The sequence below is a fragment of the Arvicanthis niloticus genome, chromosome 13 (assembly GCF_011762505.2).
Source record: "Arvicanthis niloticus isolate mArvNil1 chromosome 13, mArvNil1.pat.X, whole genome shotgun sequence".
NCBI lineage: Eukaryota > Metazoa > Chordata > Mammalia > Rodentia > Muridae > Arvicanthis > Arvicanthis niloticus.
In genome coordinates this window covers 52,141,906-52,155,778 of record NC_047670.1, presented here as the reverse complement: position 1 = coordinate 52,155,778, position 13,873 = coordinate 52,141,906, and the positions used below count along the sequence as shown (strand labels likewise).

The following is a 13,873-nucleotide window of genomic DNA, read 5'->3' as shown; positions in this document are numbered from 1 at the left end:
TTTTAAATCGGTTTTTTGAGACAGGGTTTCTCTGTGTTACCCTGGATGTCCTGGAACTCACTCTGTAGATCAGGTTAGCCTCAAACTGCCTCTGCCCTCACAAGTGCTGGGATTAAAGACATGTGTCACCACCACCCAGCTTTACTAGTTTATTTCTTATTTGATTGTTTGTTTCAAACTCATATGTGGGTGTTCTGAGTCACGCGGGTTGATCAAAGAAAGAGGGTCACTCCAGAGTGTCATCAGGCTCTGAGGCAGCAGAAAGGAACAGTCTCAATGAATTGACTCTCGAACAGACACACAGAAGAATATTTTATTGATTGTTACAATCAATAAATCAAAAAAAAAAAAAAAAACCCAAGGCTTCTTTTTTTTTGGGGGGGGGGGGCAGAGTAAAACATATTTTTCATACCAAAGCCCTTCATCTAATCTATTATCTTTCATAAAGGAAAACACCACACCCCTGCAACTTCAGTTCGTACTATACACTATTTGCAGTGCCCAATAATGCAAGATGTTCCAGCTGTTCCAGCTGTTCCAGCTGTGCCAAGACGTCTAGTGATGAAAGTCACACACAGGCTGTAAAGCTCCTTCAGGAAAACAACTCTATAGATACCGGGAAACAATCACTGTTTTTACAATAATTCTTTCAAGGTCAAAGTTCTTCTAAAAAAAAAAAAACAAAAACAAAAACAAACAAACAAAAAAACCTCTTCATTCTGATATCTACCCTAGATACACTTAAAACCAGCCTTTTCATTGTAACGTTTACCCTAGATACAATGACTCCACTAGAATTCCACTCCACCTACAGGTCTTGTGAGAATAAATTTTAGGTAGCAGCCTGAAAGATTCTTAGGTTTGGAGTTTCAATTTACACTCAAGTGTTAGCTGCCCCTGGGGTGCATTCCAAGGGCTTGAATAAACATTTCAAAAGCACAAAAGACCCAAGATAGAGGCAATAAAACCCCTGGGTAAACGGAAGTCACTTCAAAGGAATTCTCCCAGGAACAAGATACATATGTAAAAAAGGATAGCCTGGTTGTAAATTGAGGGCTAGATAGAAACCAGGTTTGGGAACGGATGTTTGAAATCTCTTTTATTGTCTAAGAAGCAATCTACTGTCTCTGTGAACTTTGTATATATACCATCCTTTTTGGTCACTCGGGGTTCCTCTTTCTCGATTGAGGGTGAGGGACCCCGGTGCACCGGCTACTGTTATTCCAACTATTCATCAAATAAATCTCATGCGATTGCAGCGACTCCCTTCCGTGAGTATTTCTGAAAGAGCGCTTCCCGTGGGTTTGGGTTTGGATTCTTAGAGTCCAACAGTCTCAGGATTTATAAACAAAGCCCCCACTCCACAGTGCTGTAGGGTGACCTCTCCTACTTTGCTTAGCTCCCAGGGCTGCAATACAACTGTATAATACAGCAGGAGTCTTGTGTGGGTGGGCCACAGTCCCAAACCTCGTGTGAGAGTTCTTCCTTAGCCTTTCCTTCCCCGACTGTGTGGGGTTTGGTTTAGCTTGGTTGCTTTGTCTTTTAGCGCCCATGTGTGACTTTCAAACCAGCAATGAGGACTCAAAGAGAAAGGGGTTTTTAAGACAGGAGACAGGGCAGTCAGTCAGCTCAGAACTTAGGGCAGAAGAGATGAGCACAGACTTCCCTCTCTCCTTCCCCAGGAATCTGGCCTAGCAGGTTCCAGTGACAACCTTTGTGTGCAAGCTTGGCTCTGAGCCTACAGTTCCCACTGGACTGGGAGGCAGAGAGCACAGAGAGGGGTGAGGATGGGGGAGGGACCCTCAAAGCTTATCTTTCCTAATTGCTGTGGAAGCTGGCAGGAAGCAGTGTCTGTCCAAAGCCTAGCAGGGGCTGTACAAGTGAGTGATGGGGGATCCCAGGGGAGTGGTAGTGATGGCTAGGTCAGAGGGAAGGAAGGCTCAAGAATGGGGCTGACAGGGTTCTTTCTTCTGAGACCCTAGGGGCCTCCCTGGCACCTCCCTGTGTGTGAGCTCCAGCCATTCCCCCCACCCCCCAACAACCCTGGTCCCCCTTCACTGATCTCAAAGACTCAAGGTCTCAGCTCCTCTTCCACAGCCACTGTCACCTGAGTCTTGCTTTCTCAATTGAGGATAGAGGTTGAGGCTGAGTCTCCTTGTCTCCTTTCAAAGAAGACCCCACAGGCCTCTTTTCTGAGACTCTGAGGGAAAACAAAAATGAGCATGATGTAATTATGATATCTGAGTCTTGCTTTTAGAAAAGAAGAGTCAGGAGCAGGGGTGCAAGATATAATCCCAGCACTCATGAGACTGAGGCAGGAGGATTGCTGAGAGTTTAAGACCAGCTTGGGCTATATAGTGAGTTAAAGGTCATCCTAGACAGTGTAAGTGAGGCCCTGTCTTGAAAAAGTAGAAGAGGAGGAGCAAGATGAGGAAGAAGGAGGAGGAAGAAGAGAGGGGGGAGGAGGAGGGAGGGGAGGAGAACCTTAAATTTTAGAAGAGCCCCAGGCCAAGTTTGGCATGCCGAGGCAGCCTCTTCCCGGCCAGCCAGGTGTCAAGTACCAGCATTTGCCATCCTGGGTCTACCACTACTTAGCATTTCTTTTGAGAGAAGGTTCACTATGACCAACTTAGAATTCAATAATGTAGCCCAGGCTGGCCTCAAACTCACAGAGATTCACTTGATTTTGTCTCTCAAGTGCTGGGATGAAAAGTGTATGCCACTGAACCCAGTTTCTCACGACCTAGCTTTAGGTAAAGTAATCCTCAGTGTGACAGAATTAGGAAGTGGGGCCTCCTGAGAGTCCCTTAAGTTGCTTGGAGGGGAGAGAGAGCTGTCCTAGGAAAGGGGCCACTGGGAGCTAGTTTGCCTCTTCCTCCCAATGAGGACATAGCAGAAGGTGTCTCCTGGGGAGCTAAGAGGGAGCCCTTCAGACCCAAGACTTGCTGTGCCTTGCCTGTGGGCTTACCTGTCTCAAGACCAGAGATGAGTAATTATTCTTAACAAATAACCCAGCCAACAGCATTTTGTCACAGCAGCCCAGGCAGACTGAGACACTTGGCCTGGCAAGCCACATAAGCTCCAGCCTTGGTCATCGAGGACTGCTCTAACAAAATACTACAGACAGGGTAGCTCACACTACAGACAGTTCTCTTCTCACAGGCCCAGGTCCAGGCTGTTAACAGCCAGTTAGCTGGAGTCCTTTTGTTCTTCCAGATCGGGAATTGTGGGCCCATAAACACTGGTTGTCTTTGGCTGAATGCAGCAGCAGGAGGTAGCCGCTAGGATCATAGCATCATGCCTGATGCTGGGCCCCTTAGCCCTGTAGTGGTGAGTGTCCAAGTCCAGGAAGTTGGGGATTTCCCATCGGATGCCCCTCTGGAACTCAGTGACCAGAGCCTGTGACTTCACCTCTCCTTCATTACAGGCTCAACTCTCTCTCTGCCTCCTCTTCCGGTCCCTCACTCAAAAGATTCTGTTGCGGCTGCTTCCGGCCACTCTGCCCGGGCTGCTCTCTGGCTGCTCTCTAGAGCCCCTCAGCTCCTCCATTGCCTTTCTGTGATCCCCAAGACAGTGACCTCCGCCGCACTTTGTCACCGTTGTCATTGCTGAAACTGAATTGCTGCTACTGTGTCCTTAGTGTCTGCCACCGGCACCACCATGGCTCCCTCTGCTGCCTCTCAGGCTACTGCTTCGGTCTCTCAGGCTCAGGCTCGCAGGTCTCTCAGGTCGCAGGCTCAGCCTGTGTCGATGAACTAAAGGCCAGCAGAGAAAAGCCGTTTAGTGTGGGTCTAACGTGACATGGGAAGCGGACAGCGCAGGAGTGAACCAAACAGCTCCCATAAGCCCCAGCAGGTGTTGAGCCCAAAAACCAGAGCACATCCTCAGGCAAATTAAGGTCTGTGCTTACACCAGTGAAGACACAGTCGCCTTTGCCTTCCCTCCGCAGGACCACCAGGAAGTACCTCAGTGGAAATGGTGGCAGGGTCACTTACATTCACTGAGGGTTATGAAGGCCAGCATTGGAGCTACGATGATCAGGCCTGTGAGTCCAGGAGCTGGATTTACCCTTTAGCAGCAAGCAGCTGTCAATGCTGTACAGTTTCCTCAAGGCATTAATGGAGCATTCAAAACCACCGGTCAGCATGGGAAAGTTCACCTGGCTCCTGGATGAGAACCCTTCACTCAAGGCAAACAGGGAACCATAGAAGACTTTAACAGTTACCAACTAGGGAGTCAAACTGCCCTATTCCACAATAGCTTAGCTTATCTACCAATAAGATGAATATTGTAAAGAGTTCTTATAGTAAGGCCTTCTCGCCGGGCAGTGGTGGCGCACGCCTTTAATCCCAGCACTTGGGAGGCAGAGGCAAGCGGATTTCTGAGTTCGAGGCCAGCCTGGTCTACAGAGTGAGTTCCAGGACAGCCAGGGCTACACAGAGAAACCCTGTCTCGAAAAACAAACAAACAAACAAAAAAGGTAAGGCCTTCTCATAAATATTAGTAGTGGGTTAGCAGTGGATTAACGATACTTACACCATAGTGGCACGAACTCATAATTTCAGCACTTGGGAGCCCGAGGCAGAAGAATCATGTTTGAGGCCAAAATGATGTGAAGTCAGACTGGGAGACACAGTGAGACTCTGTTAAAAAAAAAAAAAAGCACTCACTACTCATTACTCAGTACTTATACTCACTACTACCACACCCACTACCACTGTTGGACTCCAAAGATTTAAAACCAAGGGACGTGCTCCCCCAGAGACACTCACAGACGGGACTTGCTACAATAACGTGGGGTTTATTGATAAATTGATAAAAACCAGTGCACTGAGGTTCCCTTGTATGCCAGCAAGAAGAACCCCAAATTAGAGCTGAGGGCAGCTTATATATATTTTTATAGAATTTATGAGGGCGGTTATACAATTATTTCTTAAACATTAACCATAAAGGCCAAACTCCAACAGCCGTTCCCAGGCCCGGTTTCTAAGTAACTCAAATTTGCACCTTATCTTTTTATAACAAAGAAGGTCAGCTTAAGAAGCTTCTGTTTGCCCAGGTTTACTGTGTTAAGGGCTCATAAACTCCTATCTTGGGTCTTTCTTCCTGGAATGTTTGTTTGAGTCTTTGGAATGTGCTTTTCCCAGGATGTGTCCCTGGGGGAAGTTAATTTTTGAGTCTAAAACTGAAATAGGAGCTTTTTATTAATTTTAAGTTTCTACACCACTACCATCCCCGTTGACACCCACCACCACCAACACTACCATCCACCACACCCAAACCCACCACCACCACCAATACTACCATCCACCACACCCAAACCCACCACCACCAACAACACTACCATCCACCACACCCAAACCCACCACCACCACCAACACTACCATCCACCACACCCAAACCCACCACCACCACCAACACTACCATCCACCACACCCAAACCCACCACCACCACCAACACTACCATCCACCACACCCAAACCCACCACCACCACAGGTGCTTTGTCAGTTCTTACCACTTGCCCAGCAGCTCTCTAGGGAGAGGTGGACTATCTACTTTTTCTCAAAGGTGCTGGCCCATTCAGCTCCTATCAAGGGCTGACTTTTCCTCAGCTTGCAGATGTCTGATTACCCTAGAGAACCTTTGCATACATTCATGGGGTGGCCTCTCCAGTTTCTTCCTTTTCTTCTGTGGACCTCAGGCCTGTAAGGCTCTGTAAGGCCTACAACCTTATTCAACCCCAACTATCCCCCCAAAGGCTCTACTCTGAATACCGAAGGTTTAAAGCTTCCATATAAGGCTAAGAGGGTAGTTAGGCCAGAGACTCCCTGTAACACAGAGACATGGTCTATTCAATCAGGAAGCTCTCATCCAAACAGGGAAGCCATAAGAAAAAAGGGAAACCTAATTGGGCAGCTGAGGACAGGCCTCCCCTTCTCCAAGCACTAGGTACTATTTGGCCCTTGTCCTGATTAGTTTTGTTTGTTTTTGTTTGGTCAACTTAACACAAGCTAGAGTCATCTGGATAGAGGAGCCTCAATTGAGAAAAAAAACCACCCCCATCAGATCACCTATAGGCAAGTCTGTAGGGCATTTTCTTGATTCGTGACTGATGTGGGAGGGTCTGGTTTACTGTGGGTGGGGCCATTCCTGGGAGGTGGCCCTAGGTAGCATAAGAAAGTGAGTGGGAGCAAGCAGGAAGCAGCATTCCTCCTTGGTTTCTGCTTGAGTTCCTGCATGCAGGTTCCTGCCTTGAACTCCTGCTGTTTTGCCAGGAAAGGAAGGGTTCGTGAGCCCCAAAAGACAGCCAAGGAGCCATTTCTGAAGTAATAGCATCAGTGTCTCTTTATTATAAGCTTGGGCCTGGGCTCTTCTCCAACCCAACCCTGACACAGTAGGACAGGAAGGGAAGGTGGAGTTGCCTTGAACCCTCATCAGGACAAGTTCTTACAGGAAAATAGGAGCCAGTGAGGGGGTAAGGGAGGGGGTGTCCAGTCTGGCAAGCATCTAATAGAATAACTATAAGCCGACAGGTGGGTGCTCTGGAGCAAGACTGTATACAGTCAGGAACGGTCTGAAAGTACATCTGAGACAATCAGACTAATCTTTGATTAACTGTTGCTAGGAAGTAGCTAGGGAGTAACTCTGGCCAAGGACAAGCTGTGGGGTCCATCCTGGTACGTGGGTGCAGCTTGGGTTCTGCAGTCATTCTTTATTTATTTGTTTTCTTCTTTAAGATGGAGGCCAGTCCCAAGATGGAGTAGGATAGGGTTCTCACTGCCTTGGCTTCCCTCAGTGGACTGTGACTCGGGATGTGTAAACCAAATAAACCCTTTTGATCATGGTTTTTATCACAGCTATGGAAACGTGGTGAGAGACATCTCTGCAGACTTCACAACATAACATCTACATGGCTGGCTCTACAGACCCCACGTTATGCCTCCAGGCCTCTTTCAAAATCCGGCTCTCACCTTCAGCTTTTCATAACGATGGGTGAGTTCTGATAACACCCACTCCCGTTCCCCAGCTCGTGCTCTTAACTCTTTTGCGAGCTCTGTTGGAGTTTCAGACTTCAGATCCTTCCAGTCCTCCCAGAGAGTATATATGTCTTGGCCAAGGGACAAGGCAGCAGTGACACGCCCGATCATCAGAGCATTTTTGGTCATTGCCAGGGCTGTGCCCCCAAAGGCCTTTTGCACCTGCCGGCTGCTTCGAGTTGATATTTGGCCAGTAGTCATGAGCCTCTTGGCAGCTGAGGTGACGTGGGGTTGTGTTCTGGCTATCCGGAGGGCTTGGAGGTGCTTTTTGATGATATCCCAGGCACTCCCACATTTGTAGATAAGCTTACCGGCGGCTGTGACATAGGTTGTCTTCTCTCCCTTGACCTCGTCAAGCTCCTGGTCACTGCCAGGCATGATGCTGTTGGCCTGAGCTAGGGCTCTTTTGTTTCGAGAGTTTTCCCTCACATTGGTCACGATGTTGGTGACCCCGGCAACTGCCCCCAAACCATTCCCAACAGCAGTGAGTACCAGGCTTGCCCCTGCCGTTGTTGGAGCCAAGGCCAAACCCAGGAGACTCATTGCTCCAGAGATGACTGACGCAGAGGTAGTCACCACTTTGGTCTTGGTAGCTTTTTGGTGGCTTTTGTCAATGTGGTCTGCGATGGCATAGAGCATTGTAATGCGCTTCTTCTCATTCTTTTCCCAGCTCGGGAACTGTTTTAGAAACTTCCAGTCTTCATTTGTCAGGGCATCATCTTCAACTTCCACTTCTTTCTCATCAGTGAAGTCCCCATCCAGATTGCCATCCTTGCCCCTGTGGGTGAGGGGAACAAACACTTGACTTCAATGTCCTGGGGGAAAGACCCAACTAACTGCTCATTCAGCCCATGTGGCCTCCAGATGGGCTTCGCTCCTAACTCTGAACCCTTTCCACATCTTCCTAAAAAGCCCCTGAGCTCAATCAACCTTTGCAGGAAGCAACTCATGTAATAAGGAGAGGAAGTCACAGAAGAAGAACAACTGGGCAGAACACAGGGCGTGACCTCGGCCCTCCTCAGAGACATGAAGCAGGCAGAATGGTCCTGAGGGACATTTCCAACCCTGCTCAGAGGAACTAGGGCACTGTTCCTGAAGAAGTGCAGGGGGAATGCCACTGTCCCGACCAAAAAAAGGACATGGGGACAGAGAGGGAGGGAAGGGGAGAGGAGAAAGGGTGAAGTGGGGCAGCTGGGTGTTGAGCATAGGAGGGGAGGAGGAAGAGGAAGGGGGGAAGAGGAGAAAGAAGAGAAAGAAAAGAAGAAAAAGGAGGAAGAAGAAGAAGAGGAAGAGGAGGAAGAGAAAGAAGAAAAGGAGGAGAAGGAAAAGGAGAAAGAGGAGGAAGAGGGGAGGAGGAAAGGGAAGAGGGAGAGGAGGAGGAGAGGGAAGAGGAGGCTCTCCGACCATCTTGATTTTGGCTACAGTGGCTGAGTCTTCACACCTCCTTTGACCCACACTTTAAGAGGGCCGAAATGAACAGTAACTAGCTTCTGCACATCCTCCTTGGCCACCTTCATCCCTCAGTCAGGGGGATGGGCCCTCCAAGGAAGCCCTTTCTTCCCTTAGCTAGCATGTTACAGGATAGAGAGGTAAGGTGTATTTGCCAGCCAGTGGAGTTTGCCTTCCACAGAGGGCAGTATTGGGGAGGGCCAAGCTGGATCCTTCAAGCCCCTTTCCAAGCTAAGTGTCACTTATGGGACTGTGGATCTGTGGTTCGCCGCTGGGGTGCAGGGACTCCACTCAGAGAGATGAAATGCAGAGGTACTACGTTCCTTCCTTGTTGCCATTGGGGTGCTGGGCTCGTTGGCCATGCTGATAATACACCTCTCAGGTGAGATGGGATGCAGCCTAAGATGGGGCCCCCAGCCTGTGTTTCTCTGGGTGAGAAAGGGCACAGGCTTAGGACCGAGGCTGTGGTTCCCAAAGTCCTCAGCACCCAAATGCCTCTGGGAACCTTGAAGGGTGGGGGGTTGGGGAGCAGTGGCCCCATAACTCAGGCTTCCACCCAAAGCAGTCACTGATGAGAGAGACAGCCCTTGCTTGTCCAAACTGTTTATTTGTGGTGGGGAAAAAGGATGCATACAACTTACTCAGGGTAGACCAGAGATTAAATACCTTTTACAGAAAGGAATGTCCAGGATTGGAAGCTCATTGGCTAGGCCCCTGGCACTGGCCCATCTAGATACCTCATTAGCATAGAGAACTCTGGGCTCTGTGCTACGTGACCAATTGTTAAGGTCCTCTTGTGGGGTATCGTGGTCACCTGCTCCATGACAGGAATCTGTTCAGGAGCAGATTCAAAAGGCTTCCATTCTCAATTATGAGAATTGCTGGGGTTCCTTAATTTACTTGGCTTTACCAGTTTTTCTGTCTGGTGACACAGTTCCTCTTGTCCCATATGGGACTCCTTAGGAGAGCAGAGAAGGCTGGTAATAACACAGAGCCCCAGAAATTCAGAACTGGGAACAGCCAGAGGAGAAACCCAGTGCCTAAGAAGAAAAGGGATCTCACAGAGGCACCCGGCTAGGTTAGGGTGTGGTGGAGCCTGGTCTCCTGAGCATTCTGCTGTTTCTGCTGTTTCTCTCTGGTTAGATGGAGTCAGGATTTCCCACTAAAGGATAGTCTGTGCCATGACCAGGTCCCCACAGATATGAAGGTCCTCCAGTACTGAAGTCCTATGGATAAATTGTCCTAGACTTTGACATATTTACATATAAAGCCTGCCTGCAAGCCCTGACCTTTGCTGTTGTTTGGTTTGAGTTTTGTTTTGTTGTTGTTGTTGTGTTGTTGTTGTTGTTTTCATTACTCTATGTAGTCCTGGCTGTTTTAGAACTATGTAGTAGACCAGGCTGGCCTTGAACTCAGATCTTCCTGTTTCTGCTTCCTGTAACAGGGTTCAAGGCATATGCTGCTACTGTCCAGCAGCCTCTGTCTTTTGAATAATCTCTAGAATGTAGGGTCTAGATGATAGAATATCTTGTAAAACATTGATGCTGTGTCTACAATGATGATTTGAAAAAGGAAGTCGGTCCTTGTGCGTGGTGTAACCATCGTGGGCCGGACTACATGACACGTCTCCTGAGGTGGCTGGCATGGATCCCATGCATCACAGACATGGATCTACCATTACAGAGTGCATGCTGCATGGCTATGATGTTTCATTTCTACATGGTTTTAGGCAATGGAAGCTGTGTCCTGCTGTGTCCAGAACCCTCTGTGTTGGGTAGTCCAGTCCCCAGCATAGAATGAGCCCCCACTTCGGGTCTGTGAAATTCCACCTCCCTTGTTGCCCTCTCTTAAGCTGCAGCAGGATTCTGGGGTCCAGCTGTGGACTAATGTGTGACATATATCATGTTGCCCTGCTAATTAAGGTTGAAGTCTACCATTGTCCAGATAACCTTCCAGGCTCCTTGCAAAATGGAGGACTCCCTTTACCAGCAGGGCTCCCCCTTCTCTGACCTTGTCTGGGAAGTTCAAACCCCACCACACCCACTACATGCCTCTATCTGTAGAACATCAGGTAGCCTTAGCTAGATTAGAGGTTCAACTTCCTTTCTCTTGATAAGAACGTGGCCAGCTAGCACCTGAGATTCTGGAGTGCCTCCCCATGCTAATGAGGCATCTCAGTACCTCAGCCTTCAGACAATGACCTTTGCCCATCCTGAATATTCTGACCTCTGTCCCCAAAACTATATAAGCCTTGAATTATCAACCCCAAGTAAAGTTGATCTGCCTCCTCATAGCTGGTCCCAGTATGATTTCCATAAGTAGTCACAGGGTTTCTGACCTCCCTCCCTGTTTTCCCCCCATCCCTCCCCCAGCCCCCCCATCCATGGTCTCTGCTCCATTTGTCCTAGTCCTTGAAGACCAACACTGTACATGTAACTAAATGTTTACTTAAATCTCCAAAATATTATAGTCAGCCTCATGGAGTATTTTCTCCTCAGGGAAAAGTATTTCCTCAGCATAATAGAGATTTTGAGAGGATAAATCCCTCTTCCCACACAGTTATCCTGGAGTGATGTGGTGGTTTGAATGAGAATGGCCACCATAGGCGCATATATTTGAATACTTAATCACTAGGGAGTGGAACTGTTTGAAAGGATCAGAAGGATTAGGAGGTGTGGCCTTGTTGGAATGGGTGTGGCCTTGTAGGAATGGGTGTGGCCTTGTTAAAGGAAGTATGTCACTGGGGCTTTGAGGTTTCAAAAGTTCTCTCCAGGCCTCCATCTCTCTCTGCCTGCCTGCTTGTAGATCAGGATGTAAAGCTCTCGGCTACCACTCCAGTGCCATGGATGCTGCCAGGCTCCCCACCATGATGGAAATGGACCAACCTCTAAAACTGTAAGCAAGCCCCAATTAAATGCTTTCCCTTTTATGAGTTGCCTTGGTTGTGGTGTCTCTTCACAACAATAGAACGGTGGCCAGGACAAGTGGTTATTCCTAATCAAAATGGCTGCCTTCGATACAACCAGCCCTTCCCGAGAAGCCCACCCCTTGGGTTACCTTTGCAACTCAACATCGGCCTCATATTCCTCCCCTGTCTGATGGCTGAGCGTTCGAGTCTGCACCAAAGCCATGTCCTTACGAGGCAGGTTGTCTTCTAACTGGAGTATAGAAAGCAAATTTGCTAATATCATAAAACAGTATAAAATTCAAGTAGGGGAGGATTTTAGATTATGCAGAATTGAAATCATACCAAGCCATGGCTTATACTAACCATAATATCTGCAAACTATTGCTTTTTAATTAATGACTAGCCTATGTGCAGCAAGCACACCCAAGGGGGCACCCAGCACAATGTAGGAACTGGTTCTCCCCTTCCACCGTGTGGGTCCTGGGGATCAAAGCCAGACTGGCAAGCTGGGTGGCAGACACATTTACCTGCTGAACTATCTTGCCAGCTGCAGGATCTTTCCCTGTTGTGTCAAGAACTACAACCAGTGACTTCCCTCTTCTCAGTATAACAAAGTAGGACCCTTGGCATTTCCCACATGGCAGGGCTGTAGAGATGAAAGTTGATCATGGAGGCTCATGGGAAAGTCCTTTCAACCATGGGCTCTGTAATGAGGTGACTGTGGGAAAGTCCCTAGGGGTGGGGGAGGGGTGGCCAGAACAACCAACTATGATTAGGCTTCCGGAAGGGAAGAGGGCTGGTGATTGGCTCAGGCAATGGCTTTGTTGTTCACATGCAAAACCCAAAAGAACCATCAGGAGAGCCCAGGAAATCCCAAGAGCACAGGAACTCTGTGTCAGTCATCTTTGTCACTGTCAGAGACCAGATATCAGATCCAAGCCCTTGTTTGCAAGGATATTAGGGACACCATGGCCTTGGGTTTGAGGGCCAGCATGGGGGTGATGATTTTCAGGTTGTGAAGAGAAAGCAAAAGGACTCTCAGGAAGAATGGCATTGCTATCCTTGGAGTGAATGGGTGACAGCTTGCACCAGGTTCTTGGAACCCTTAGACTCCCCCTGTGCACACTGGGGTATAAGAGCCAAGAACAATATTAAGCCCAAGGTGTGAACAAGTGACCTCTGCACTGTTCCAAGGGCTGCCGGGTGCTCATGTGTTGTAGGGCCCGATGGAGGCTGGCTGCTGGTTGAGCTCAAGCTGCCATTAGCCATTCCACTGATGGGATGTAAGCAAGGGATTAGTGTCCAGCAGGAGATGGGAGGGAGCAGCTAAAGGTGCAAACCAGGTGAGAAAGGCAGAGAGGACAAGTAGGAACTGAGCCACTCAGCGTCACAGCTCAGGAGAAGGCAGAGATGAGAAGTTTGGCTGAGGAGAACGTTCAAGAATCCTCGGCAGGCCTTTGTGCCCCACTGCACAAACTGACCACCATTACCATCCCCGCCCCCAGCCCACCTCCCCCCCTGCCCCACTCCCACCATGCACACACTGTTGGGAGTGACCCAGGCCATTTACATTCTAGCAAGCTCTCTGACACAGAGACCACCCCACTCCAGCCCTCTGGATATTTTTCAGTGTCCAGCCTGATTATTCCACCTCTGCCCCATAGCGGCCTTCCTCTGCCAAGAGCCAGCTGGCAGACCAGAATGTACCTTGGCAGATTCTGCTGTGGCGATGTCTGAAAGGATTGCCCTGCTCTCCTCCAAGGTCCAAGTGGCTAGGGTGGTCCGTAGGGAAGAAGTTCTGTCCGTCCTCCCTACAGAAGACAGACAATCTCAGTAGTGCAGGCACAGTACAGAGAGACAGACCCAGGGGCCTGTTAATTCCACAGAATCTAGCTGGCTGTTGGAAGTGTCTCTGTCTGGGGAACAGCTAGCTAGTGAGAACCACTAAGGACTGACTAAGGACCCGTCATCTCTGGACTTTTCACAATTACACCCAGGATACAAAAACAAACCAAAGAAGAGAACTTGGGTAAATTAGAAGGTAGTTCCCCGTCCGGACACACACTGGCACAGTCTGAGCCAGTGAGAGTCCCAGTGGGTTGTCATATGCAAGGAGCTGAACCTGCCACCCTGCCCGACTTCCTAGTTACTGGCTGCTTGAGCTTCGAGCCCTGCTAGACCCGTCAGCTCTTTTTCCTCAGGTAGTGACTAGCTTCTTGTTCCCCTGGTCTCCTTGTCCATTAGGGTCCCAGAAGCAGCCCTCCCCTCCCTTGACCGCTGTCTCTCAGAGAGAGGATGACCCCAGGCTCAGCCCTCACCTCTCCAGGAGCTCTCCAATCAGTCTAGCGGTCGGTCGGTCGGTCGTTGTGACCAGGGTCTGGGCAGAGCAAGAACAGAAGCAAGGGCAGATTTTATTCACCAAGTGGGCGGCTCTTGGAGGCGGGAACGGAAACTGGTTCAACTTAACCTCAAAGCTGC

The 13,873-nt window shown here is 49.0% G+C and overlaps 1 protein-coding gene across 4 annotated transcripts; it reads right to left on the bottom strand.

Moving 5' to 3' along the window:
• Positions 1 to 299: 299 nt before the first annotated feature.
• On the bottom strand, positions 300 to 13,873 carry LOC117719317 (apolipoprotein L6-like). 4 transcript variants are annotated; one of them, XR_013103345.1, is made up of 7 exons: positions 13,714 to 13,873; positions 13,103 to 13,206; positions 11,545 to 11,645; positions 6,973 to 7,816; positions 4,537 to 4,643; positions 3,996 to 4,184; positions 300 to 3,755 (listed from the first exon to the last, which is right to left on the bottom strand). XR_013103345.1 is itself a non-coding variant. In XM_034517473.2 (6 exons), the coding sequence occupies exons 3-6, from the start codon at positions 11,616 to 11,618 to the stop codon at positions 2,104 to 2,106; spliced, it is 1,014 nt and encodes a 337-aa protein (XP_034373364.1). In that variant the 5' UTR covers positions 11,619 to 11,645; positions 13,103 to 13,206; positions 13,714 to 13,873; the 3' UTR covers positions 300 to 2,103. The 4 variants fall into 4 exon arrangements, 1 of the variants encoding a protein (XP_034373364.1); XR_013103346.1 differs by having other exon boundaries at positions 3,996 to 4,179; XR_013103344.1 differs by having other exon boundaries at positions 3,996 to 4,643.